The 26,307-nt window shown below is 39.5% G+C and overlaps 1 protein-coding gene across 2 annotated transcripts; it reads left to right on the top strand.

The window, feature by feature from the left end:
- Nucleotides 1-8,748: 8,748 nt before the first annotated feature.
- tbx5a (T-box transcription factor 5a) lies at nucleotides 8,749-25,777 on the top strand. Of its 2 annotated transcripts, none has more exons than XM_053340360.1 (8): nucleotides 8,749-8,892; nucleotides 9,639-9,733; nucleotides 11,134-11,253; nucleotides 12,061-12,208; nucleotides 19,745-19,897; nucleotides 22,814-22,905; nucleotides 24,394-24,626; nucleotides 25,185-25,777. In XM_053340360.1, exons 1-8 carry the CDS (start codon nucleotides 8,749-8,751, stop codon nucleotides 25,775-25,777), a joined length of 1,578 nt encoding a protein of 525 aa, XP_053196335.1. The 2 variants fall into 2 exon arrangements, with proteins under 2 accessions (XP_053196335.1, XP_053196334.1); XM_053340359.1 differs by having other exon boundaries at nucleotides 8,749-8,904.
- Nucleotides 25,778-26,307: the final 530 nt, after the last annotated feature.

Genomic DNA, 26,307 nt, shown 5'->3' with positions numbered 1-26,307 from the left:
GACATTATTGTAGTATCAATTTTACCTAGGCTGTTATTATTTGAATTTGATATATTCACTATTATTTTCTTCTTAATGTACAGATGTATAAACATATGTATTATACTACAAAAGGTATTTTGATGTCTTTGCTTTTGTAGGTGCCATATTTTCAATTACTATGTTACAGATGAGCTGTAAACTGTTCTGTTGTATTTGGCCAAGATGCTCCCACCCTAAACTCACCAAACTATGCTGATAAAATACATGAAATAGATATGTAAAATATCAGGAAAACCATAGTGCACTGAGCTCTTCTTTGCTGTTGTGACAAGTGAATTCGTAATGCACTGGCACTCTGAACCCATATTAAATTGTTGTATTGAAAAAGACCACTAGAGGGCAGCAGAGTACATGATATACAGTACAATACACTTCCACACACCGTTTCACTTAACCAAGTAGCCAACGAGATGTGATGGGTCCAGATGTGCTGGAATTGTATGAAGCTTAATGATTTATGATTTATTAAATAATTTTAGCTAACTTATTTTTCTTAGAACTTATATCTTTGTCAGTTCATTTTTTTGTATTTCTAATAAATAAACATGTTTCCTAAATTCTTAGTACTGACTGCTGAGGTCTGGCCCATGCCTGTACGGTCCCACCAAGACCTGTTGAGGGAGGGAGGAGGTAGCCCAGAGAAGCAGAGTTGGTAGGGGGTGGTGGGGAGGGGATCAGGAAGTTGGAATGTGGGTCCCTGTGTGTGATGTGATTGTTAGCAGAAACGTGTCAGCCCCAAGCCCACCGCCACCAACCCACCACCACCCCTGCGCCCAAAGCCCCGCTCAGGTTGTGAAAGTAGAGCTCTGTACGTGAATATTCGTGTGTGTCTCTGCATACACACAATATACCTCTTAGCCCTGCATTGCCATGGACGCCCAGATACCTTATCATTGCCTTTTGTAGTGGAACAAGGCTAAACTCACTCATGAGGGTGAGGGTAGAAATGGGGGGTGGGGGGTGCAGCCACAAGCTCTGGGCGGAAGGCAGACCACAGGCCCATGTGTGGCCATGGAGGGTGAAACCATACTGGATCAGCAGGGAGTTATAACTCTCCATCTTTATATAGAGAAATTGAAAGGCAGAGGGTGGTGGTGGTTGAGTGGGAGTGGGGGTGTGCACACTTCTCACCAGCAAATGAGGCATCAATCAGTATACATCTCATCTTTTTCCAGTCATTACACTTAACAACCCAACCTGCAGTGCTGCCATGGGTTTGAACTTTGTTGGCTTTCTATCCCACAATTTTTTATTTATTTATTTTTTTGTCATAATGCTCAGTTTTGCACTTCCACTCTTTAAAGTTAAGCAATATAATGCTGGCAGCCCCTATAAGATAGGTCATAATTTCAAACACAAAACTATATGTCACATTTTATTTTTATGTTATGCTGCTGGTAGTTACTTTAAAGGTGCAGTCTGCTATCCAGTAACATTTTTCTTCTGAGTTGACAGTGGAATGTTTGCTGAATATACAAACAGCTGAGTGCTGAGTATCCATAAGACCTTTATCCACACAAAGATGAGTCATAATATTCCTTTGTTTATGTTTTAGAAATTTGTCATAAAATCCCCTCTAAGCTTGTGTTAGAACTTCCCAAATGAAAACGTGTTGCAAGCAATCTTTGTGTGAATAGCCTTGAATATGAACATGTTGGATGAACCTCTATGTGGCTTTTTGTGTTTATATTTTTATTAAATGACGTAGTTCCACCTGAAACAGTACAATCTCTGCAGCTTTTGTTTCCCCTTCTCTCCCTCTTTCCTCCCCCTGGCTCAAATCCTGAAAGTCAAACTCTGGATGAGTTTTCAGGCACAAACCTCACAGCGGGGCCCACATACATAAACTATGCGTGTGCACAAAAACCAGGCATAAACGCCATTCCCTGCACATAAACTGGTAGGCCTATTTATAAAAACAGAATGTGTGCACCTCACGCATTCTTTAGAGCAGGCGCACCCATGCTAAAGTGATCAGATGGTTTTACATTGTTTAACTGATAGTAAGTTGTTTCTGTGTTTACTCAGATTTGTTGAATGCCAATCAAAGGCGCATTTGTTAAGATGATATTGATGAATTTCTTTTTCTAATTTTATCATTCTTTTAATTTCCTACATTGGAGTCAACATTTTAATTTTATTTTAGTAGCTTATTCTTTTTGTTGTATCCTTAGTTATGACGCATTACATTTCTGAGATATTACTGCCGATGAATGTTTACGGGTCCAGGTGATGAATTAATTATATGAAGGCGATAAGCGCCGCACAGCCATGCCTAATGGTCGCGCGTAATGACAGCTGTTCTGGCTGCTGGAGAACCTCTTCTCTGCACTTCTTCTTTACAGTTTGTTTCACTGACAGGTGTACAGATTGATTGAGCAGGCGTCGAATTAGTATGAAAACGGTTGTTTAAGGGCGTGTCTTGATCTATTTATGGCTAATTGTGGGAGTGTAAATAAGGCTCGTGCTTGTGTGCCCAGTTGTGCGTCCAACGACATATTTCTTCTTTTTTTTTTAAACCATGCGTATAAATCTGACGAAAATAATTGCATATTTCTGTTTTTGTACACAGATTTGGTCATGACTCTACACAGACTCTTATGCATGTGGCCCCTGGTTTTTGATGCAGAGTATTTGGGCAGACTCTACTCCCTGATCCAGGGATCCAAGAGTCCTGGCTGGACTGGTGGTTAGCCACACCACACCTGCCTGTCTTCTGCTGAATTCTCACCAGACTCTAAACAAGCGGTAACAACACACCACACACTCAATAGTAGTGGACAGCCAGGAGGTAGGGAGCGGGTATTTAACCACTGTGTGTGTGTGTGTGTGTGTGTGTGTGTGTGTGTGTGTGTGTGTGTGTGTGTGTGTGTGTGTGTGTGTGTGTGGTCCAGGTATTTCTCATGTTGTGGGGACGTAAATATCAGTCATGGGACTCGCCTCCCATATGAACTTAAGTTACTTTCAGGGGACATGCCAGACATGGGACCAATTGTCTCCAACACGTAAAACGCAGATTTTTGTATCAGTGGTTAAGGTTAGAATAAAGGTTGGCGTAAGGAAAGTAGTGGTTATGCTTAAAGCTATGTTAACTCTCCAAGAAATTCATTAAGTCAATGTCGATACCCCAAAAGTCACTTCAGTAAATTCGTGTGTGTACAGGCTAAATTCAGACTAAAGACCAAAGACCCGTTAATTGGGGACGACTTTTCTAATTGGGAGAAAAGCTGAATTTGGGCTCAGTGACTAAGGTTAGGATTAAGTTTAGGCAAATGGTGGTTACCGGTAAATGTGTGTGTGTGTGTGTGTGTGTGTGTGTGTGAGAGAGAGAGAGAGAGAGAGAGAGAGAGAGAGAGAGAGACGTGCGTGCGTGCGTGCGCGCGCGTGTGTCGTTTGCGCTTGTGCACAGTATTTCCGGCTAAAATGTCGCAAGAAAACTGCCACAATTTTTGCTCACCTTTTATTACATATTGCACTAATTTTTGGCACTTTGTCATTTTCACATGGATGAGTGGGATTTGTAGTTTCTCAAGAGGTGGGGGTTGGACTCTGCCACACAGTAGGCTGCATGATAGGACATGAATGGGCTATAGGCTGTGTTTGTATCCAGCAGTTAGATGTTAATGCTGCAGATTTACAGTCTATAGCAAGAGCAGCAGTGAAAGTGTTCAGATGCCACTGGTCAGTAGACTGTTGGCTTCTGACTTGTGTGGTTTACTATTGAGATGCGTTCACTGTCCTCCAGGCTACATTTAGATTTTACGTTTCAGAGTAATACCAATTAGCCTGACGACGCAACATTTTTATGCGTAGGCTATTTGTAGGAGTGAGGACAGGTTTTATGCTACTTTACAGTATACATAAACTCGGAAGGGTGCAGAAAGGATTGGATTCAGTTCAGGTTTCTTCTGTCCATTTTTTATTAGTGCATCGTTCTGCTTTCTAGCTAAGTCAAAGTTTCTCTCTGTGAATTACCATTTGGTCTTGCTTGACATTTTACGCCGCTCAGCTGCTCTTCCATGCTGAATATTATATTCATGATCACTTGTGTAGGTGTATTTTAAAAATACTGCAGTATGTAGATCGATTTTCAAAATCCCTTCAATAAGTGTCAATTGAAATGTTCAGATGAGGGCGTTACTAATGGGAAATATTTTTGTAGTTGTTTATTTGTAGTACAAGAGTTGTTGTGACGTATGTTTGTGTGTATGCAGTGTGTGTTTAAATGACCGGTGTGTATCTGCAATGTTTTCGTTGTATTTAATTTGCAGTTTGATCTCAATATTGTGATATGTGATATTTTAAATTAAAGTGTAGGCTATTTCGTTTGATTCTTTTTTTCTTTTTTCCAGATTTGAACTTCCTCTTGTCATGTGATCTAAAACTAAAACTAAGACATTTTGTAACCAAATGTAGGTAAAGTGATCTATTTAAGATAGGCCTATGCACATGTCTAATTATTACTCGTTCGCTCAATTCATCAAATTAAAAACGAATTATATCATAAAGTTGCGAACTCTAATAATTGGTTTTCAATACAATTCACTTGCACATCTTATTTATTCCAATTTGATCATTACTATTAATATTTAATAGGCCTTTCTTAAAGCATTTGAAAGCAAGTTTTAATGCCGGCTTGATTAGTGCTTCACCTCTTTCTTAAAATATTGTTCTTTTTTTCTTCAAGAGAGTGTGTGATATTTTTCCTACTTTGTTGCTATATCTTGTGTGGATTCATTAAAAGGTGATTTTTTTTCTTTATCGTCTTTGCATGGATAATATTATTAAATTTCTACTTCAAATCGACCTCGTCTATTTGCTGGTCATTACACTTTTAATATCACGCTGAATTTGTTATGTTGCTTATTTAATTAGACAAAAGTTTTATATTCATTTCTTTGCTCAAATGTAGCACGCTTATTTTCTGCTCTCGCTAGTGCGAGCTACTGTTAAAGTGTGTCTCGCTGCAGGCTGCAAAACTTAATTAGCCTTCACCCTGCTCATGTACATCCTCGTCATCTGTTTGAGGAGGCTGCTGTTGTTTACTGCCTTTCTTTTTCTATTGTACTTGCTTATCAGGCCTTCGGTGGATTTCCACGTGGTCCTTTCATTTTTAATGACCGACTTTCCCCACTGTGGGGCTAATAAAGGAATATCTTATCTTTCACTTCTTAAGTTTAGTCACAAAGTCATAGCAGGACATCTCTCGTACTTGGCACTCACGTTTTCATTGATATTCTTCCACCCACAGCTCCTGCGTGTAGATAAAGTACACTCCCAAATCGCTCCCAACTTAGTTTACAATGCTAATTAGAATAGGTTATATGGCAGAACGGGATCATGGAAAATATAGGAGGCACATGCTGTGCTGTATCTGAACTTGTAAACCCTGAAGTTTAATAAATACATTTTATATATACACCGTGTTCAAGGATCTTGAATCAAATGTGATAGGCTATGCCTGTAGTTTAGTCATTGTTGCACTCTGAAATCAGTGCAGTGTACGAGTGCTCGGTTGGATTGTCTTGTTCTTGCAAAACCTATGTTTATTTTACAGATACAGTAATTGAGCAGCACTGGGAAGTCCTTCAGAGACCTGTTGCTTGTGCGTGTGTGTGTGTGTGTGTGCGTATGTGTGTGTGTGTGTGTGTGTGTGTGAGAGAGAGAGAGAGAGAGGGGGGGGCTCCCTTTATCTCACAAACTCATCCAAATATCAAATATGGATGTGACTAATTTTAGAGCTTCCTTGACATATCTGTTTCGTGATAAAACTTAACAGTTTAATTATGCTTGGCTTCAATGGGTGCAGTGGTGACATTGTTTCGCTTAAATTTAGTGTGCTTGCATTTTCTTGGAGAAAGTTGGTGGACACGTACTAGCACATGTTTACAGGCTATTCCTAAAAATGAGTGATTCCTTCTGATGTTTTCAAATCGAAATCCTGTACAGTCAGAAAAGAAAGTGAAGACTCTTGACTGCCATACTTTCAACCACTGCGTTCAACACCAGATTCACTCAAGCTCCTGCTTTTATTATGAACCAAATGTTATGCTGTCTAAATTAGGTATAAACGTTGACGGGTCGCTAATGGACGAAAAAACATGCGCTCTTTCTCTCAATGAATGATGTTTGGCTCTGTGGGCGCCTGCTTAATGAGATAACAGCCTAAAATGTAAATGAGACATTTTAATGCGCACACTGCAAAAAATGACTACTTCGGCGAGTTGCAAGTGTTCATACTAAACACACTGCTGATGAGTTTTATTGTTCTCAACGTTTTGCTTATTATAAACTGGGCAAAGTTAAGGCAGATACTTACGTAGAAGTTCAACAAAACTTTGACCAGACGAACATTTGATTATGAATGGTAAAACGAACAGGATAATCTCCCATTCCATTTTTTGTGACATTTTATACGCCAAATGGTCTTTTTATGCTACATTAATGCCGTTTTGTAACTATAATATGCAGCTAAATATGCATCTGCGGTGGTGCGTCTAACCAGGCACTGTAAAAAGCCCACATAGCCTACAGTTTGATCTCATTTACAAGATTCTGGTGGTTTGCTGTGATCCATCTGTGAATCTGAAGTCCAGTATCCTGCGAAACGTTCGGCGGTGTGCGGACTACGTGTGTGAAGCCGCAGGCCTAAACATAGCTTACACCGACTGACCCGTGCAGGTTCATTTTTCTTTCCTTTTTTCCCCCCCCAAAACAAATATATATCCAACTGCGATCTATTTGCGTCTCTTTAGCCTCATGCTTTCAGTTGTGGAAGCTGTTTTGTGACTTTTTCTGCGGAGGGAAATAACAAGATAGTAAATAGTTCATTCATAAATTTCTGCTTGACCAAACGGCCCCTTAATTAGCATTGTTAATTGACTAAACATGACTACAGGCCAAAATATGTTAGGCTATAATTAAGTAATCGTTAATCATCATTGTTTTGGCCATAGGCAGAGACAACCTGTCAGCCTACAAGATTTGATCATGCACACCAATCAAATTTGGACTGAGTGTTACCGACATTGTCTAGAGGCCATGACTTTACAGGAGAGAAGGTTGCGCGTAATGGCGCATGAAGCAGCAAATATCAAATGGATTCTCTCCACCAGACTGGGATTATGGAGAGGTTTAGCAGAGCGGATAAATCAGAAGACCCGGGGTGGGGACCTGGAAGGAATTATTATTTAGGATATAAACCAATGCTATTCATGCACATGCTGCACTCCCATAACCCCCACCTCCCGCTCTACGTCGCGGACCCAGCTTCCGCTTCGCACGGTTGGTCATTGATGCGCAGTGGAGGGTTGGAGAGGGAGCACGCGAAAGAGAGAGAGAGAGAGGCAGAGAGAGAGAGGGAGAGAGTGAGAGAGTGAGAGGGGGGAGACGTAGAATTGACTCGACAGAGACTGGGAGAGAGAGGAGGGAAGAAGGAGGTGACGGACCTGCTCCTCTGGGACTCGGCTACAGCCTACTGCTAGCTGCTATGAGCGTGGTCGCCTCACAAAACTGTCCTCAGCTGCAAAATGCACAATAAGGCACGGAGCAGCTCCCGGTAGCTGTCACCGAGCTCCGAGAGGATCTCCACGGTCGCGCGGATCCGCTTGAAGGAAATCTGGACTTACACAGTGAGAGGGAGAGAGAGGGAGAGACAGAGAGAGGGAGAGGGGGGAAAGAGGAATTCATGGAGATACTGAGCAGCTTCCTCGAGCAAAACGGCTGGATTATCTGATTTGGAACCAAACGTTGAACATATTGAGGGCGAGACGCGTTTCTGTGTTGTGCCACCGCCGCGTCCAACTCCAGCCAACGACGTGTTTTTGTTTTTTTTAGGTAAGCTGGTCCGGCTCTGATCCCGCTATGTGTGTGTGTGTGTGTGTGTGTGTGTGTGTGTGTGTGTGTGTGTGTTATTACAATTCAAAGCAGTTTAAGACTACTCTGCGCTGTGGGGATCGCTGTTTTCTGCCGTGTAGACTGTGTAGTAGAGTAGTGAGGATTGTATGTGTGTGTGTTTTATTTTGTAGGGGGATGGGGGGTGGGGGGGGGGGGGGGGGGGGTCATGTGCATCATTTTGTCCTGTGTGTCACCATGTAGGGACTGTACAACAAAACTCACGTCTTTTGTTTTAGGAACATGAATAGGAAATAAGTGAAGGGGTCCCATGCAGGCCTGATTTACTGTGCTGAATAAGTCAGTCCTCACAGTTCTAATGTTGACAATTCTTAAGATAATATCTTTATACATACAATTCCGTTTAAATAATATATTTGATAAAATACTAAAATAGACTAAATTTGTGTCAAGCATCTTGAACTACCAAAAAAAAACGCCAGCTTGTTTAAACAGCTAATGGGGGGCACACAGACTAGAAATACAATGTAAAATAAGTTCAAGTTTATTCTGCTGTTACAATGAAAGCGTTCAATTTTTAATGAAATTTATATTTTACTTTTTCTGCTCAGTCAATTTTTGTTTTTAGGGCGCATATGGCTGAATTGTAATACCCCATTTAGTGGGTTAAATGCAAGGCTACTTCCTAAAAAATATGAATTTGTGGTCAAATAGTAATAAAAACACAGTATTGTCTGTTTGTGTGTGAGCTATTTCAGTTTGTAATTACTGTAATGTTAATCTGCAGCCTCTGACACTGACATCTCTGTTTTGGGTCTTACAGCTGGGACGGTTGTTTTCGGAGCTTCGGTCATGGCGGACCAAGAGGAGACTTTTAGCCTCCAAAACTCTCCCGGTGGCTCGGATTCGAGAGAATTACCGAGTGATAATAAATCAGAGAAACAGAACGGGACCTCCAGCAAATCCCCATCATCACAGACAACTTACATACAGCAGGTCAGTATCAGTGCGTCTGGGCAGGCCTCTGCGCTTTAAGGATGCGAGCCGAGTCTGCTGCCACGGCTCTTACGTTCACTCTAACGTATATATATATATATATATATATATATATATATATATATATATATATATATATATATATATATATTCATATAGTCGTCCAAACAAATCACACATGGTCTTAAAACAAAAGAAGAAAATAACAATAGAAGAGGGTGATTTTCCTATTATCTAAAATAGCCGATAGTTTATTTTATATTCACTTTTTTGGATATTATAGTCTATTGACGAAGTTGCTCCAAGTAACTGACTGGAAATTTAATATCAGAAGTGAAACATCAGAAAAGTTTTGAAGTATTTTCGCTGCATTTTATGGCAAAAATATGATACCATATCAGTGATAAATACAGACGTTACCTGTGGTGTATTATACTGTATATTATGTGCATGCTAAAGGCCCATTACGTGGTTACACAAGGGTTACACAGTCACTGCATGCTCTACATGATTTCCTCTTGTGATTTAAATGTACCGCGCATGTTTCTTGACATAAAAATTTAATATCAATCACCACGCATTTGTAATTTCACCTCTAGCTGCTAAGCACACTGATGTTTTTGACAGCAGGCTAATTGGCCAACACAGAAGGCCTCCAAGCCATCTCACGCATGACACCACTGCTCAGAATATGACTATATGAAGACGTTATTGCACAACAGGCACTAAGATGTTTCATTTTAAAGGGAATGGAGGGAATAAAAGTCTACCTGCACGAGAGGGAACTCTGGTCGAAGTTTCACGAGGTGGGGACAGAGATGATCATCACCAAAGCCGGAAGGTAAGATGACAAATATATTTTAAAATATACTGTATAATCAGAAACAGTGGGGTTTATTGACTGCACGTCTGCTTGCTGATAAAGCATCACATTCTTACCTTATATGAAATTTATCCATATGAGGTCAAATGTGGACTATGGGGCCTTTTGGAATTTTTTTTCATGCTTTGGGATTTGGAAATATACACTGTGAGGAACCACAGAGAAAACACAGAGCATCTGGTGGACGCTTTAGCGCTCTGCAACACCATGACTGCATAGCCTATACATTTTAGTCTGGGTGGCCCTGTTGGGGAAATATCGACCAATCAGTCAGAGAGAGAGCAAATGGACAAAACGGTCCTATGGTGTAAAGCAAATATTAGTCTGTATAGTGCTGGGTATGACTTTATATTCATTGGAATAAACTAATTTTTAAGAGCACGATTTGCCATTTTCAGCACTTTTCTGTGTACGTGCAAGCCTGTGACAGAGCACACGTGGAAGACTTTTGCAGCAACATGTTATGCATGAGACTGTACATGTGTTTCGTTGTTGCGCTCAGACTGAATCCAGTCAAAACAGCGCCCATCGACGCGTGTGAACTTGCTGCATATGCATGAGGACCGCTTGTGTCTTGCACATGTCAAAGTTGCCGGGTGTCTCAGATCTCTGTATCATAAAAGATTAATATTGATATTTTAACGCAGCTACATTACATTGTCCGTCCCAGTGCGGTGTATACAAGACAGTTGTTTTCTCACAGCTGCAGAAAGTCTCCATTATTTTCCCGTCAGTCACTGTTTTTGGCGTGAAATGATATTGCGCAGCATCCCTCCTCGTCTTCAGCCCTTCCCTATTGAGACTGCTCAGCCTTATACTCACATTATGTGTTTTTTTCCCTCCAGTATGACAGCTACCAAATATCCAAATGATTTACTAAACGGATCCCACAGTAAAACATTTTTTATAGCGTGCAGGTCTCAGTCAAAACACTTTTTACCTTTCCAAACCAAATAGTAGTTTATCATTTGAACTCATCCCACATGAGTTTAGTTTAGTTTAGTTTAGAGTTTAGTTTAGTTTAGTTTAGTTTAGTTTAGTTTGGTTTGGTTTGGTTTGGTTTAGTTTAGTTTAAGTGAAACATTTAAAACGCTCACTTAAAAAGGGTAAATTAGTTCAATCTTTCCTCTGGATACACAAATTAGATTTTCATGAACCTTTTTTTAGTTGTGTGCACACCGCAAATATTAGAGAATGGGCAGAATTAGATGCCATTTAAAAGTGATTTCTTCTAGTAAATACAGGAGAAAACCATGAAAACTTGCCATAGTCTATTCGTGTGTGTATGTAACCTACTTCCTCACCAGTTTGATAGAAACACCATGTAGCGCCTATAAAGCGTGTTTTGTCCTTTACAGGCGGATGTTCCCCAGCTTCAAAGTGAAAGTCACAGGACTGAACCCCAAAACTAAATATATTCTCCTGATGGACGTTGTTCCTGCGGATGACCATCGATACAAGTTCGCTGACAATAAATGGTATGTAAAATGTAACATTATCAGAAATAAACATTTTTACAATAATGATGGTTTATGTTTGGGGGTCCCGGCTACGCTCTGTGGAGTTTAGTCCCAACAGGAAATGTTATAGACTATTTTTGTCATAATGGAAGAGAATCGGAAGTGCACATATTCATTCCCCGAGAATTATAAACTGTGTATTTTCTAGTGCTGCCAAGAAATCTGGTCAACAGGGAGAAATGTCTGACTTTTCCTACTATAGCCATACCAGCCTATATGTGCATTGCAACAAGGCTTCCTTTCACATACAGCGGGTGGAAATGAACAGGGCTATTTGTTTAGTGTCATGTCGATCTCTCTAACCTTGGACAGGAATGTCTTATTTGGGTCAGTGCGTTTCAATGAAGAGATACTTAAAGAGGATAATCACATGCCAATACTGCCGATAATGACCTGTCCGAAGCATGTCCTGGAACTAATTCTCCTCTCTCCTCTAACAATGTTGGAAAACAATGTCTATCAGCTCTAGTCTGACAATCCAAAACGAACTCCCTGAAGTATTAGTCATTAAAGAAGCTCCAGTGCAAAGTTTTGACAAGGAGGTAAACACTCTGGTGACCTTAAAACTGCGTAAATGTGAAGCGTAATTATTTTATTTAACGCGAAAAAAGCCACAGAAGTTGACAGCAGTGTAGTAATTTATTTAATTGTTTTAAAGACCTTCCTAAGTTCATTTAATATTTTCATATGTTCACATTTTTTTTAAAACTTGCATTCAGTTCAGATATGTGTGTTTGACTGTGGTGCTGTGGTGCTGTGGTTCAGGTCTGTGACCGGGAAGGCCGAGCCCGCCATGCCCGGGAGGCTCTACGTTCACCCGGACTCTCCCGCCACTGGGGCGCACTGGATGAGGCAGCTGGTGTCCTTCCAAAAGCTGAAATTGACCAACAACCACTTGGACCCGTTCGGACACGTAGGTGCCTAGGCCCTATCATCTCTATTATTTAAAACGTGTGTGTGATTCAGTAAAAGACATGAGAAAGAGAGAGAGGTGGTAGCACATTGATCCAAACTGGGATGTTTTCTGTGTGTTGTGTTGCTCAGTGCCACTTCAGCAGGGCGGGTGGTCACTCAAAGGCGGTTTTATCCCGAATCGTCTCTTTCTACTCATTTACTGGCAACTTTTTTTATCAGCTTTTAAAACACAAGTACTGGTTTTCACATCTAATACTTGACTAATGATCGTTTTCCTCAAAACTTCGTTGATAATGATCCAGATAAATTAGCGTCTAAACTCATTGATGGAGCGGCAGAGTGCGACTGTTCCCGAAGAATACAACATGCACATAATAATAATAATAATAATACTAATAATAATAATAATAATAATACATTTAAGACTTTATTACTACTTTTATACAACTTGAAATAGTTGTGAAAAACTTTACCTGCTTAAATTTTAAATGCAAAGGGTCAGAACTGATGGAAACTGTGCCCTTTGGTGTAATTATACTTTGGAGTTTAAAGGTCAGAATTTCACATTTGTTTGTTAGCAGTGAATAAAATAAAATAAGAAACAGAAAGCAATGTTTTTCATGATTACACTATGTGATGTGGTCTAATCATGAAAATGACTGAATGAATTTTGCCTGTTAAATTTATTCTAAAAAACCAACTGCTACAAACTCATTCACCTTATGAAATTTAAGTTGTGCTATATAATTGCTATTGACCTCATCTATCTGAATATATGCAATTTATATTCGGTGCTTCAATTAAATACAGAATATATATTTTATATATTTAGTTTGTTTAGTTTTTGCTTCAATATTCAATTTACAATAAGACCATTTTCAGTTTTTGCCACTTTGCCACACATTTTATTAGTATTTTTCTGTTTAGTTTTGTTTAGTTTTTTGTGATGCAGATGGTATTTTCTGTCCTTGCATTATTGGATATGAGCCTGTAAAGCAAAGAAAGAAGTTAGTGTTTGGCTCAGAATATTTAAAAGCAGACTGGATGCAATTTATTATTCTTGTGGAATAATCCTACTTATCCTTTTCTGGAAACTACATTTGCTTATGTTGAGGGAGAAAAATGTTATGTGAATGACATCTTCAAGTGAATGAAATGACAACGCCATTCATTTTTACTATTTACTGTTGAGAGAAAAAATAATTTAAATCCCAGATAAACTGAATGAACAGTGAGCTTGATTTTTCATTGAAAGCAAAATGAAATCCAAGAAAAATAAGTTAAAGTTGGACCTGTTGCAAAAAAATGAATTTATTTTACATTCAAATAATACCTGATTTTATTAACTTTAACGTGATTTCTATAAAACTAAAACATGGGAGGTGACTTCACTGCAATAAGACATGAGTAAATGAATGCTTTGATAAGTCAATTTAGTAAATGTAGTTAATACATAAATGTAAGTTTCTAATTACAACCATTTCTCGTCCTCCACACGATGAAAACAGTAAATATTCTGATGTGAGTTTCCATCTTGATTTTCAACAAAGAAAAATCATTTAATTTCGTGTCTTTTTGCCTCACCATGAAGTAGAATAACATGTTTGCTTCCAGCCTCCTGGAACCTCTTTTCTTTTCATAGTTAAGGTTTATTGTAGCACCCTCTAGAAGCATTAAAGTCCTAGACCTCCTGGAAGTCAGCTTGCATAAATAGAGGGGAGCAGTTGGGCACTTTTGTAGCAAAGTGAGGGCCTGTATGGTACCCATTTCCTAACTTTGATTCCTCATTATTTTGAGCTCACTATCTGGCCCCAGGCTTTAGTGATTCCTGTCTTACCCAAAACATAAACATCACTTACTTCATCAACGAGTTTCCATGCTATTAATGGGTCTGTTAGCGGCAGGTTTTCATAAAATTTCAAGTTGATGGCCACATTGAGGCCAAATTAGATGTCTTGTTGTAGAAACAGAATAGTCACACAATTAGCTTTCTTACTAATAGCCCCGGCTATTAGAGGAAAAAAACAATTATGAGGTTGGCAAAAGGCACACCAACAGCTGCTCTGTTTTCAGGGAGAGAGATTAAATTATATGGAAAAACATCAGAAATTGAATTAAGTTAAAATGATGTTCAGAAAATGTTAATTACAGGTATAAAAGACTCAAATCTAAAATGAGAAAAAGGTCACATATTTAAGTTGTTTTCTGTAAATATTTATCTTTTAAGAGACAGTAGTAAAAGTTATTAAGACATTATAGGTAAAGTGATAATATCAAACATATTGTGTCCACTGATCATTCTTTTACAGCTACTTTGACAGTGAATCTTAAATGAGTTTCTTTTAGCAAAAAGTGCTGTAAACACACACACATAAGCCACCATCTATCCACATGGCACCTATAGTGATTGTCGCCTTGCCAGAGCCCAGCTGCTGAGATGAAACTGGAGCTCAGTCGGAATGTGAGCGGTGTTGTAAATTCTGGGTTAAAGTGAATTTTTGATTGGTTGCAGTGGTTCCTGGCTCGCCCTCGGTTCGTGCTGGGAGACAGCACCATGGGATTCATAAATGAAATGCTGGTGGCTAGCCAGAAATCTATTCCATCAGTTTGTTGGTCCAGCTGGTTGAAATAACTTGCGGATGATTTATAATTACTAGCCCTAGTGAGATATGAGACCAAAACATATTGCTGATATAGATTGGACCACTTTAGGACGGGCCTGAAAGAGACGTTTTTCTCTCCAAATGTCTGGCAATTAGACACACGTCAGCGGGCTGAGCAGGGCCGAGCTCACCAGCTCAGGGCTGTTGTAAAGGAACTAAGGGAGGCTTCAACCCAATGGGGCCTGCGAGTTTGTGTAGGGGGTTATGCATTCAAATGACTCATACTTCAACAGTGCAACAGTGTCTTCTAAATATTACAGCCACACACAACTATAGCACATTTTATAAGAAAAATACTGACCACATTATGTTAAATGTATACATGCTTAATTTACAATTGTATTCATGAGCTGTTTTATTTATTTTATTTCACTACACAAAGTTACCAATTACATTTACTGAACTACTGTGCTAATGTACAATTTGGAGCCATTAGTAGTCCTATTTGTGTATTTCTGTTTTATTCCACTGTAGCTATGCTTTCCCACATGGTATAAGGAAGTGTGATGCAGTGTTTGTAGTTTCTTCACAGATTCAGATTTTACTCACAAAATAAAATGCAGTGTTCTCAGTTAAACTAAAGTGTTAATCTGCTGCAAACTAATTTTACCAATAATTATCATAATAAATAAATATATAAATAAATAGTAAATAAAAAGTGCTCCACCTTTACCATGAGAATTGTTTATACTTAAGTACATGTAGCTGTTAATGTGCTTATTGAACTTTAAATCAAGTCAAACTTTGCAGAACATTACTGATCTTTTGTAGTATTGTAGTAAAAGGTGTAAATACTTCTTAAAACACTGCAATAGAGTACTTATAAGCTACTTTGCTACATTTAGCTGACCATGTTGGTGTTTGTATTGTTCCTATATTTAAATTCCTAAAAATCTTTTGTTTTGGTCTTCATACCGAGCTGCAGTTTTTTTGCTTTGATCTCAACTCCCGGAATATTTCTCAGTGTTATTCATCTGCCCCCTCAATTTGCTCCTGCACTCGTCTCCCTGTCTTCCCACACATGTTTTGGCCAGGAGGGTGGAGTGTGAGGATCGCACTGTTTATATTTGAATGGCAGTGTGTGATGAGCAATAGATGATGGTGTACAAAGCCGGCTAATCCCAAGGCTCGGGGAAACTCTCTGATGTGGTGGAACTTGAAAGCAAAGGGCAGCGGCTCGAGACCCAAAGTGATCCCTCACTATCATTAAATACTATCATCCAGAGGCGGCGGGGGGAGCAGAGATACAGGGACCCAGGCAGGGCAGCGGCTGGGCCAGTGAGACAAGGCGTGTGCTTGGGCCCCAGTGGGTGGTCCACAGAAACACCCCTACCCCCATAACCCCCCTACTAATACACACACACATACACACACACACACAGATACTGGACTTTGGGAACCCACAGTTAGTGGACCGTACTATTTTCCAGGGTGAAATATATGTTAGGAATTTCCATGCAACTTCTAATGTGACTCGGTGGCAGACATTTTTAGCTTCTAAAACCATCCAGAGTGGTGAATGACATGTTTGCATTGATGGGCTTGTTGCTTGCGGTTTGTCCCAATCTTGGATGTATCTCTGCAGACCTCAAATAAGTCAGTAATGAATGCATGGGAAAATACTTTGTTTAACCTACTTTTTCTCTGCACTGTGTTCAGAAAGCTCTTCCACCAAACGTTTAAAGCCTTGTTTGTCAAATCTAAACACAAACAGAATGGTTGCGCTGCTGCACACAGTTGGAGCATGTGGTTGAGGATGTGTTTTTTTTTCTCTGCATGGTGACAGGATGTTACAGAACAGGGACAAATACCACACTTATGATGACATTTATGAGCTGTAAAATTAAGATATGCATTTATAAACAACCCAGTGAAAGAAAGTTGCCATGAAGCAGGAGCAAATGTACATTTCTCTCAGTCTGGCACTCCGTTTTGGTAAAACTTCTTTCACCTCAAGTCCAAGTATGCAGTCCCCAAACCCTTGTTGGTTCCCTTCAAATAGTTGCATTATGGTCGATTGCAAAATTTGCTAAACTGATTTTTTAATCTGCAAGTCACCTACTCTTCACCAGCCTGCATATCTAACAAAAGTGATATGCTCAACAAATCCTGATCCATAATTTCAGTACAGGGTCAGTAACTTCCATTAGATCGTAGTGCATCTACAAGGTGAATGGCAGACTGTGGAAGCACAGTTTCTGCCCATTACAAAAACCTATTGCACCATGAAATGAGATCAAGTTCAACTGAAAATTAATAATGGATGACTATTGTATCGTTTGTGTTGGCCTGTATGGTTCACTCAGCTCTAATAAAGGACTTAGGGTTGTGTCTGTGCTATACTGCAGGATCCCCCCACAGGTACTGGCGGTCAGGGCGATCCCTTGTGTCCTCTCATGCTGGCAGTGAAAGGCAGGTACAAAAACAACCTTTAAGATAACAGATAGGAGGAATGCCTGTGGGACAGACATGTGGTGGGTGCAGGGTATAAAAAGGAAAGGGGGTTTAAGAGGAAAGGAAGACAAAAGTCTTGTTTTTTATCTTTTAAATGTAAGTGGATTTCATAAAAAGAAGCCAATACATGTCCTCGAGGCTGATGATCATGACTCTGTGGTCCGTCAAAACAATTAGACTTAAGACCCACGGATGAGAGGGCCTCAAAGGCTCAAGTTCAGCTGTGTGGACCGCGTCTTAATGTCGCCAAGCTAACCACTGGTAATAGTCATCACTTAGCACAGTGAGTCAGGTTAGAGGGGCAACAAGAGAGAGGACTTGCTTATGTCAGCCTATTATTCTGTATGACTGTAACCATGGGAACAGTGATACTACTGTGATAATTGTAATGAGTTACATAAGTAGGCCACAGTTGTATTTTTTTTAGTTTAGGCTGAAACTAGACCGATCTTTAATGTATGCACATGACCCAATTTCATTTGAAATACTATTACTGAAATAATACAATTTTCATTACATTGTGTAGTAAAAGTTAAATAAAGGTTTTACTTATAAAAGTTTTACTTTTGTTCAGACAAGGAATGTGTCCAGAAAAGTATAGGAATGTAGTTTTTGACTAAAAAAGTGCAGCTAGAATAGGATTATAGAAGAATATTACCTTAACCAGAGCAGCTGCCAGTCAAAGCATTTTTTACCTGCTTTTGTGCACTTGTGAGTTGATTTAATTTTCACTTTTCTGCTCTACTGAATGTCTTCATTTTACATGTATGAAGCATATCATCAATATACAAGTAGCTACCATATCTTGTACAGTGCACTGAGAAAGTATTCTGACCCTTTTTTTCACATTTTGTTATGCTGCAGCCTTGTGCTAAAATCATTTAAATTATTTTTTTCCTTCATCATTCTACACTCAATACCCCATAATCACAAAATGAAAACAGAATTTTAGAATTTTTACAAATTTATTAAAGGAAGGAAAAACAGATATCACACTATTTAGATGTTTTACTCAGTACTTACTTGATGCACCACTGGCAGCAATTACAAACTCGAGTCTTCTTGGGTATGATGCAACAAGCTTTGCACATCTGGATTTGGGGATTTTCTGCTGTTCTTCTCTGCAGAGCCTCTCAATCTTTGTCAGGTTGGATGGGGACTGTCAGTGGACAGCCATTTTCAGGTCTCTCCAGAGATGTTCAACCAGGTTCACTGAGTTGTCTGAGCTGTGTACTAAGGGTCATTGTCCTGTTGGAAGCTGAATCTTCAGCCCTGTCTGAGGTCCTGAACACTCTGTACTAGGTTTTCATGAAGGACATCTCTATACTTTGCTCCTGCTGAGGAGAGGACTCTGTCTGGCCACTCTGCCATGAAGCCCAGATCAGATCAGTGGAGTGATGCAGTGATAGTTTTCCTTCTTGAAGTTTCTCCATCTCCACACAGGGTCTCTGGAGTTCAGCCAAAGTGACCATCACCTCTCTTATCAAGGTCCTTCTCTCCAATTGCTCAGTTTGGCTGAGCAGCCAGCTCTAGGGAGAGTCCTGGTTATTCCAAACTTCTTCAATTTAAGGATTAGTGTGCTCTTGGGAAGCTTGAATGAAATACTTTTTTTTTCAACAGAAAAGGATGACCCTGATCAAGGCTACAAGCCGAAATGTGTTGGTCTGTTAATGAAGTCCTCCTATACTACAAGTGTTGCTGGATCTTTGACTTTCTTCAGACTTTTTTTTCCCTTCATGCACATTGGAAGTAGGTGAAGTTGTGCAAAAAACTTCCACCCTGTTTCCCCTGATATGTGCCCTGCAGTTCCTGGAACCTCATGTCTTGTTTTTTGCTCTACTGTGCATTTCAGCTGTAGAATCTTATATAGTTACATGTGTACCTTTCCAAATCATACCCCATCAATTGAATTTACCACCAGTAGACTCCAATCAAGGTGTAGAAATACTTCAGAGATGATCAAGAGAAATGTGAGGCACCTGAGCTAAATTTTAAGTGTCCTAGCAAAGGGTCTCAGTACTTGACAATGTCAATGTTATATTTCAGTTTTTTCTCTTTTAATAAATTATCCAATTTCTTAAATTCTGGCTTTGCAATGTCATTATGGGGTATGTGTCTAGATCTCAAATGCAGCAAAATGTGCTAAAACAAAACACATATGATGCATGCTGCTAATGGAAAGATTCAAAGTTGTTGTTTTGTTTTGTTTTTTCAAAATACATTAATTCATTTTTTTTAATGTAGGATTGTTAAAGCAACTTTCGCTTCACTTTTTGGATTGTATTCCCTCTAAACATCTCCAAATAAACCCTTGTGTTAAAGCATGTCTACTTCTATTCATTATGTTCTGCAAATTTTGATGCAATAACCTGCAATCGAGCATTTTACGTAATTCTTCCCATCCTCTCTTTCTCTAGATAATCCTAAATTCAATGCACAAGTATCAGCCGAGGATCCACATTGTGAAGGCGGATGAAAATAACGGCTTTGGCTCCAAAAACACGGCCTTCTGCACTCACGTCTTCCCCGAGACGGCTTTTATTGCGGTCACATCATATCAAAACCATAAGGTAAGTCCTGTACGCGGTACTTTTGGATTTCTCTATTTTAAGCTCTGTAAAAAATAAAAAAAGGTCACTTTAAGATTGCGGTGATATCATTTGAATGGTGGGTGTGTTTACATGCACACTGGCATTCTGGTGTTGGGGGTTTTTGGTATCCTGGTTATCTTTTGCGCATGTAAGCAGCTTATCCAGGTTTCTGAAGCGTCTCATAGTGGCAGAGATGGTGAGAAATCAAGACACACCTGCAGACAGACAGTCAGAAACCTGGACATTGTTATAATCAGGTATGCAGAGATGTTCCATAACGCCACATCCCGAATATAATCAAAAAGTGGATAAGGCTCAAAATTAGGACGCACATGTAAACGCACTCAGGGTTTCAAACTGAGGCTGACAGGTCGAAATGGACCCTCTATTACACACTTACATTTTACCAGCACAAATATACAACTGTGTAACGATATCATTTCCTTTTTGAATTATAAAAATAAAAAAATGAATAATTTAATTTTAAAAAATTGATAACAATAATACTAATAATAATACTAATAATAATAATAATAATAATAATAATAATAATAATAATAATAGTGGCTCGTGGTCTTATTTGTGAATTTAATAAAGTTTAAGCTTGTTTCGCTCAGTTCTGCCATTTTAAATACTTTGTGCCAGTTATTTGAGTGAAATGTGTTTGTGGTTTTCATTCCATTTAACCCTCACCCTCAACTACACAGCAAAGGTCACATTAGTTTGATAATTACTAGATCATAAGATGATCGTTATTAGTTATCTGTTTATTCCTACTCTTCCTTCTTTGCTTGTTACAGATGTGCGCAGCATAAAACAGCTGTTTCTAAACTTTCCTGTTTTCGTTTTTTTTTAAGACGGAAATTTGGATTCAATGTGTAATAACTGCACGACTGAAAAATATTATGTTGATTTAATTTTATATTATATGAATTAATTTGAATACAATACAGTTGTAAACGTTTTGTCGCTGTTTTGAGCGGTAACATCCATGAATAATTTAATGTGCAGCACTTTCAGGCCTGCTGCACATAATTAAATGTTTAAAAGCTGAAAGTTTGCATTTTCTTTGTTAGTTTTTTCTACATATCCTGATTTGTGAAATGGTGGTGCACACATAACAAAATTCAATTAAGTTTAACGAATCTTCGATTTTAAACTTAATTTAGGTTAGTATTTACTCTGCCCGAATTTATGAGGGAAAAATCCTGGGAATATATATATGTGTAAACAGCGTCTGCTTAACATAATTTTAAGGCCTAGTATATGTTTTTAGTTTGGGGGAGCAGGGAAGAAAAGGGGCGAAAGCTCATAATGTTCCTGCAGCCAATCCAGAGTCCTCTTCACGTCTGGGAACAGGAAGCACAAATGACCGACATTCTGTAGAAACCATTCATTATTTTCAAACATGTTATTGGGGGCTGAGATCGTAACCCCGGGCTAATTATTGGGGCTTTCCAGACCTGCAGAAAAACAAGCACTTCTTATTTCCAGGCGCTTTTACCACAACTGTCTAATCAAACAGTCTAACATCTGCCAAAGCAATATGTGCTGCAGGCATGTGTCCAATTCACCTGTTAGGCTCTCAGCTAATGAAAATGGCCTCTGGTTTCTAATTAGTCATGTCACAGCTGTAATTAAAACATTTTTACAAATTGTGAGATATGTATTTCAATTAAAAGATGAGTGGTCAAACCTTAAATTATGTGTGTATGCTTCACTTTAAAAAAAATCTAAAATAGCCTGAAGCATCTGGAAATATGTTTATGAAGGCATCAGTTATTCTAATTAGCATAGTTTGGACACAGCCTTGTAAAACTGGTATGGACTTTGAAGCTGTGAATGAAATTTGCCTGATTGTCCTGAGTCTACTCCCAAATTATTTTTAACAATATTCATACTCTCTGGTCTGACTCTTTCCATTCTTTCAGCTCAGTCAGTAGGAGAACTCACATGTGTTTTGCAAAATGATTTTCTCATTGTGTAAACTGAACTGAGGCTATCACTGTGGAATGAGTAGGCCTAATTATTTGTCGAGCTGTATTTCTTCATTGGAACGCCCGCAGAGGGTAAAGAGAGTGCAACAGGGCTCTGAACTCTTTATTCCAAGCTTCTTTTTTTTCTTTTTTCTTTTTTCTTCTAAATGATGAAACAAAATGCTCTGCCAGGCTGCATGCATTAACAAGAAGCAAGCGAAGTGTCACACGAGAGATTTTACAAGGTTTGGTCAATGTGTCAGCCAGCGCGTAGACAAACCTCCAGTCTTGTCAGAAAGCTGGAAGCACACGAGAGCTGCCAGCTACCTGCCAGAAACCACTGCTCATGAGAGGGATATCCCTGGATTTTGTTTAACCTCTTTGGGATTAGTTTACTATTTTGGAGGTGGTTCTCAAAACAACTTCTGCACTTTTTGTTTTGTTTGGTATTGACTAAGACATTTTTACAAAAAAAATAACAAAAGTGATATAATAAGTGATATAATAAATCACATCAGTCAGGCATGCGCCAACTGTCTGTTAGAAATTATGCTATGAAAAGATGTCTTATTGAATTGTTGCTTTATTGAATTGTTTAGTTTATGACTAAAAGACATCTTGGGTTTCTGGAAATGTGATCTGTTACTTAATTCTCCTGTGAGCAGTCTGATTCGCCTTAAAAAAAAAACTTCAAAACTCAGTTCTACAAAAAAAATATGTTGTATGGTAGTATATCATCATGGCACAAATTGAAGAGGACTTGTCTTTTGTGAGAGTTTATTGAATTGTCCTACAAAGTCTTGATTTAAATAGTTCCTGATCTGTGTTTGTTGTTTTGTCTTTATATGACTTTGTGGCACAACAAACAACTTTTTATTGAACATTATGTTACTAATGTCAGATGTGTTTGCTGTTTCAGATAACCCAGTTAAAGATCGAGAACAACCCGTTTGCAAAAGGCTTTCGTGGCAGCGATGACATGGAACTGCACCGGATGTCCAGAATGCAAAGGTAAGCTTTCTTTTTTAGTATTGTGGAGCATGTGTGTATTTATATGGTATTAGTAATCTGTTTTTTTTTAATTGATCTGTGGCTTTTACACATGGAAATATTGACACAAGCTGAATGATGTCAAATAAATGTAAACCGCAATTAGACAGGGATTACTGACATTCTGGTCACACTGTCACTTAACAAGCCCCACTTTAATCCTTCAATCGACCAAATGCAAGCTAGTTATGAGTGTTATTTTCAGTGATGTAAGTGTAGTTTTTGATCTTCGGCCAGTTTTCATGTTGAGGACTTTTATGGCTGATCTGGCAGAACCTCTGAAACATGACTGCAACATCTCCCTTCCACTCAGCTCTTTCTACCAGGATGTTCCAACTGCTTATAAGCTGTGTGTGTGCGTGCATATACGTGTGCTTATACGTGTGTGCGTGTGGATTTGTGTTAAACTGGTGGTATAGCTGGGTCCAGCAGCCAAGGAAATACACAACCACAGTGCTCTCCCTCTCTCTCTCTCTCCCTCTCTCTCCCTCTCCCTCTCTCTCTGTATTATTCAGTCCAGATGAGGGATGGAGCATGTGTCCATACTGCGTGGAAAACACATTTTCAAAGGAGAAAATCTGGTTTTGAGACTTGCAGCCCACCCACCCCCCTCGGGCAGCCAATACAGACGTTGTGCGCATTCAAATGTAGAAATCCCAAATCAGAGAAAGCTGGAAAAGCTGTTTGGCTTTTTCTACAGGGTGCTAAAATCCTGCCTCCTTCCCATAACCTTTATTTTGAGCCACAGAATATACTCTTTACAATTAAGCAGTTCAGATCAATGTCACGCAGAGAGAAATCTCAAGAAATCAGTGGACAGATTTTCTAGTGGCAAGCTTGATCGTGTCTGAGTGGAAGAAACAACGTTAAGTTACTTTAAGTAGGTGCGTGCCATAAGATAATACGACATTTTGAGTGAAATGCATTTCACCTATCAAAACTTGCAAATGTATAGAGCTTGGTCAGGGTCCAAACCACACCATCACTCTTACATGCCATCATCCAATCCGGCCAAGTACAGTAAACTATGCACGTCTGCTCTTGGTTACCATTTTGATGGGAGAGCTTATTGAAAAACCAGGTCACTGTTTCAACTGAAGCGATCCCTGAAATCAAAGAACCAAAAGTAGCAAAATGATCTATTGACGGATACTGTGGATTAATAGGAGTGAAATATATGCTGGTATTTTCACTGGAGAGGGTTTTCCCCGCAGGAGTTTCTCTCTGTGTGTCTTAAGTGGGTGTGAATCATTGATGTGAATGCTGGTGATTTTTTTAAGGAGTAATTTTAGAATTAAAGGAAATGTGCTAGATTAATCTATTAATCTTGATGTTTTTGCAGGCTTAGTCTTAAATAAACTCTGCAGTAGGATGCAATACAATAAGAGTTCAGTTCCACATAACTAGTAACAACTGTAACTCTTTGTGTCTGTGTGTCTCTGAACATAGTACCAAGGAGTATCCAGTAGTGCCTCGCAGTACCGTGCGCCAGAGAGTGGGCTCAAGCCACAGTCCGTTTAGCGGGGAAGTCCAGGGCATGGCTACCCCGAGCACCCTGAGCTCCCAGTACTCCCAGTGTGAGAACGGGGTCACAAGCACCTCACAGGACATGCTGCCCCAGTCAGGCTCCTATCCCCTGCCACATGAGCCTGGCCAGGAGTACCACTGCATCAAGAGGAAAGGTAGGAAACCCAACTGTGAACTCCACAACACAAAAATATACACAAAGAAGAAGATAATCAATAATCTGACAGGGTGAGTCTTTACAGCAGTCAGTATCCAGCAGTATCCACTGCTTTAAATACTATGGTGCTACTATTAGCCACCTTTGCAAGCTGACCCTTGTTTTTAATGGGTACATAAAGTCAGTAATACACAAAGAAAAATATGTGTACTCTAATTTGTCTAATAATAACTAACACAGCAATGATGTGGTCATTTTTATAATTATATGAATATAAATATGGACACATATTGTATGTGTACTGTAGATTTTGCCATGTAAATTTACATCTGTGGTCCCTTGCCAGACAGTTTTGTGTATTATACAACATACCTATTCTATATTTACAAGTGAGATACAAAACAAATGTGATAATAAAAATCTGGACAAAGTCAACAAGACTTGAGGGGAATAAGTAAGTTCTATATAGAGTAAATAAATAAAAAATAGAAGTACAGCTTCATTTTTTTGTAGTTATTGTGCTGATTGGAAAATTGTCATTCAACTCTATCTGCAGTGGAGGATGACTGTCACTCAAGCGAGCACAGCTATAAGAAAGCCTATCTGGAGAGCTCGTCCAGTGAGGAGGATCATTACTACCGCCCAGTCGGCTACGCCCAGAGCCTCGGCCTGTCTGGTGGGCCCTACCGCAGTGAATCCAGCCAGCGGCAGGCCTGTATGTACGCCAGCGCTTCGCAGGGTGCTGAGCCTGTTCCCAGCTTGGAGGACATCAGCTGCAACACTTGGGCAAGCGTCTCACCGTACGGGAGTTGCTCCGTCACTACCATGCAACCAATGGAGCGGCTTCCCTACCAGCACTTCTCAGCTCACTTCACCTCAGGGTCTCTGGTGTCCAGACTTGGGGGAGTGGGAGGTCACGCCTCTCCACAGCTGGGTGATGGCCACCATGCTGCCATGTACCAGAGCTCCATGACCCACCAGACTCTGGGCCGCCAGTGTAGTCCTGGGGCTGGAATTCAGTCGCCAACAGCTGGCCTACAGGGAAACGAGTACCTCTATACGCATGGTATACCACGTACACTATCGCCACACCAGTACCACACTGTACATAGTGTCAGCATCATGCCAGAGTGGAACGAGAACAGCTAAAAGTTTTTTCACAGTCAACAGATAAAAAAATATTGAAAAGAAAAAAAGGAAAAGGACCAAAATAAGGCAGGGTTTAGATAAATTTATATTTATATTTTTAGGGGATGTGTTGCTGTTCATCTTAATGAGCTCATTGTTCACTGACAGCAATGGATATTCGTAGGATGCTGTCATCAAGCATCTTATCACTTAACTTGTTGCAACAGCATCTGCACTTATAAGCAACTAACATAAACATGAGAAAAGTGGAGCTGGACCAGAACTTGAGCAAAGACTGCGCCAATGCAGAGTAAGCAAACAAAGTGGAAATGCAGACACTGAACAGACAAACCAAAATGCTTCAAATGCTTCTCCAGCAGTCCCGAGGATGAAGGTGTTCTTGTGCGATGGTGTATGTTTCAGTGATGAGTGAATATGTCTTCATCTTTTTTTTAACAAGTACAAAACTCTTTTGTATTGATGTCCCGAGTTTGTGTAAAAAAAAGGAAAAAAGGACATTCGTCTTCTGTTACATTAGCCCGAGTTCTCAT

Source organism: Scomber japonicus, chromosome 19 (genome assembly GCF_027409825.1).
Source record: "Scomber japonicus isolate fScoJap1 chromosome 19, fScoJap1.pri, whole genome shotgun sequence".
Lineage (NCBI taxonomy): Eukaryota > Metazoa > Chordata > Actinopteri > Scombriformes > Scombridae > Scomber > Scomber japonicus.
The sequence above is the reverse complement of the archived record's forward strand: the minus strand, read 5'-3'. Positions and strand labels throughout refer to the sequence as shown.

What these genes read in the sequence shown, in the direction of transcription:
- tbx5a (XM_053340359.1), top strand. Translation starts at nt 8,749, where the DNA reads ATGGCGGACCAAGAGGAGACTTTTAGCCTCCAAAACTCTCCCGGTGGC. An exon ending in ACTTGGACCCGTTCGGACAC is followed by an intron (nt 12,209 to 19,744) that starts GTAGGTGCCTAG and finishes CTCTTTCTCTAG; the next exon opens with ATAATCCTAAATTCAATGCA. An exon ending in CGGATGTCCAGAATGCAAAG is followed by an intron (nt 22,906 to 24,393) that starts GTAAGCTTTCTT and finishes CTCTGAACATAG; the next exon opens with TACCAAGGAGTATCCAGTAG.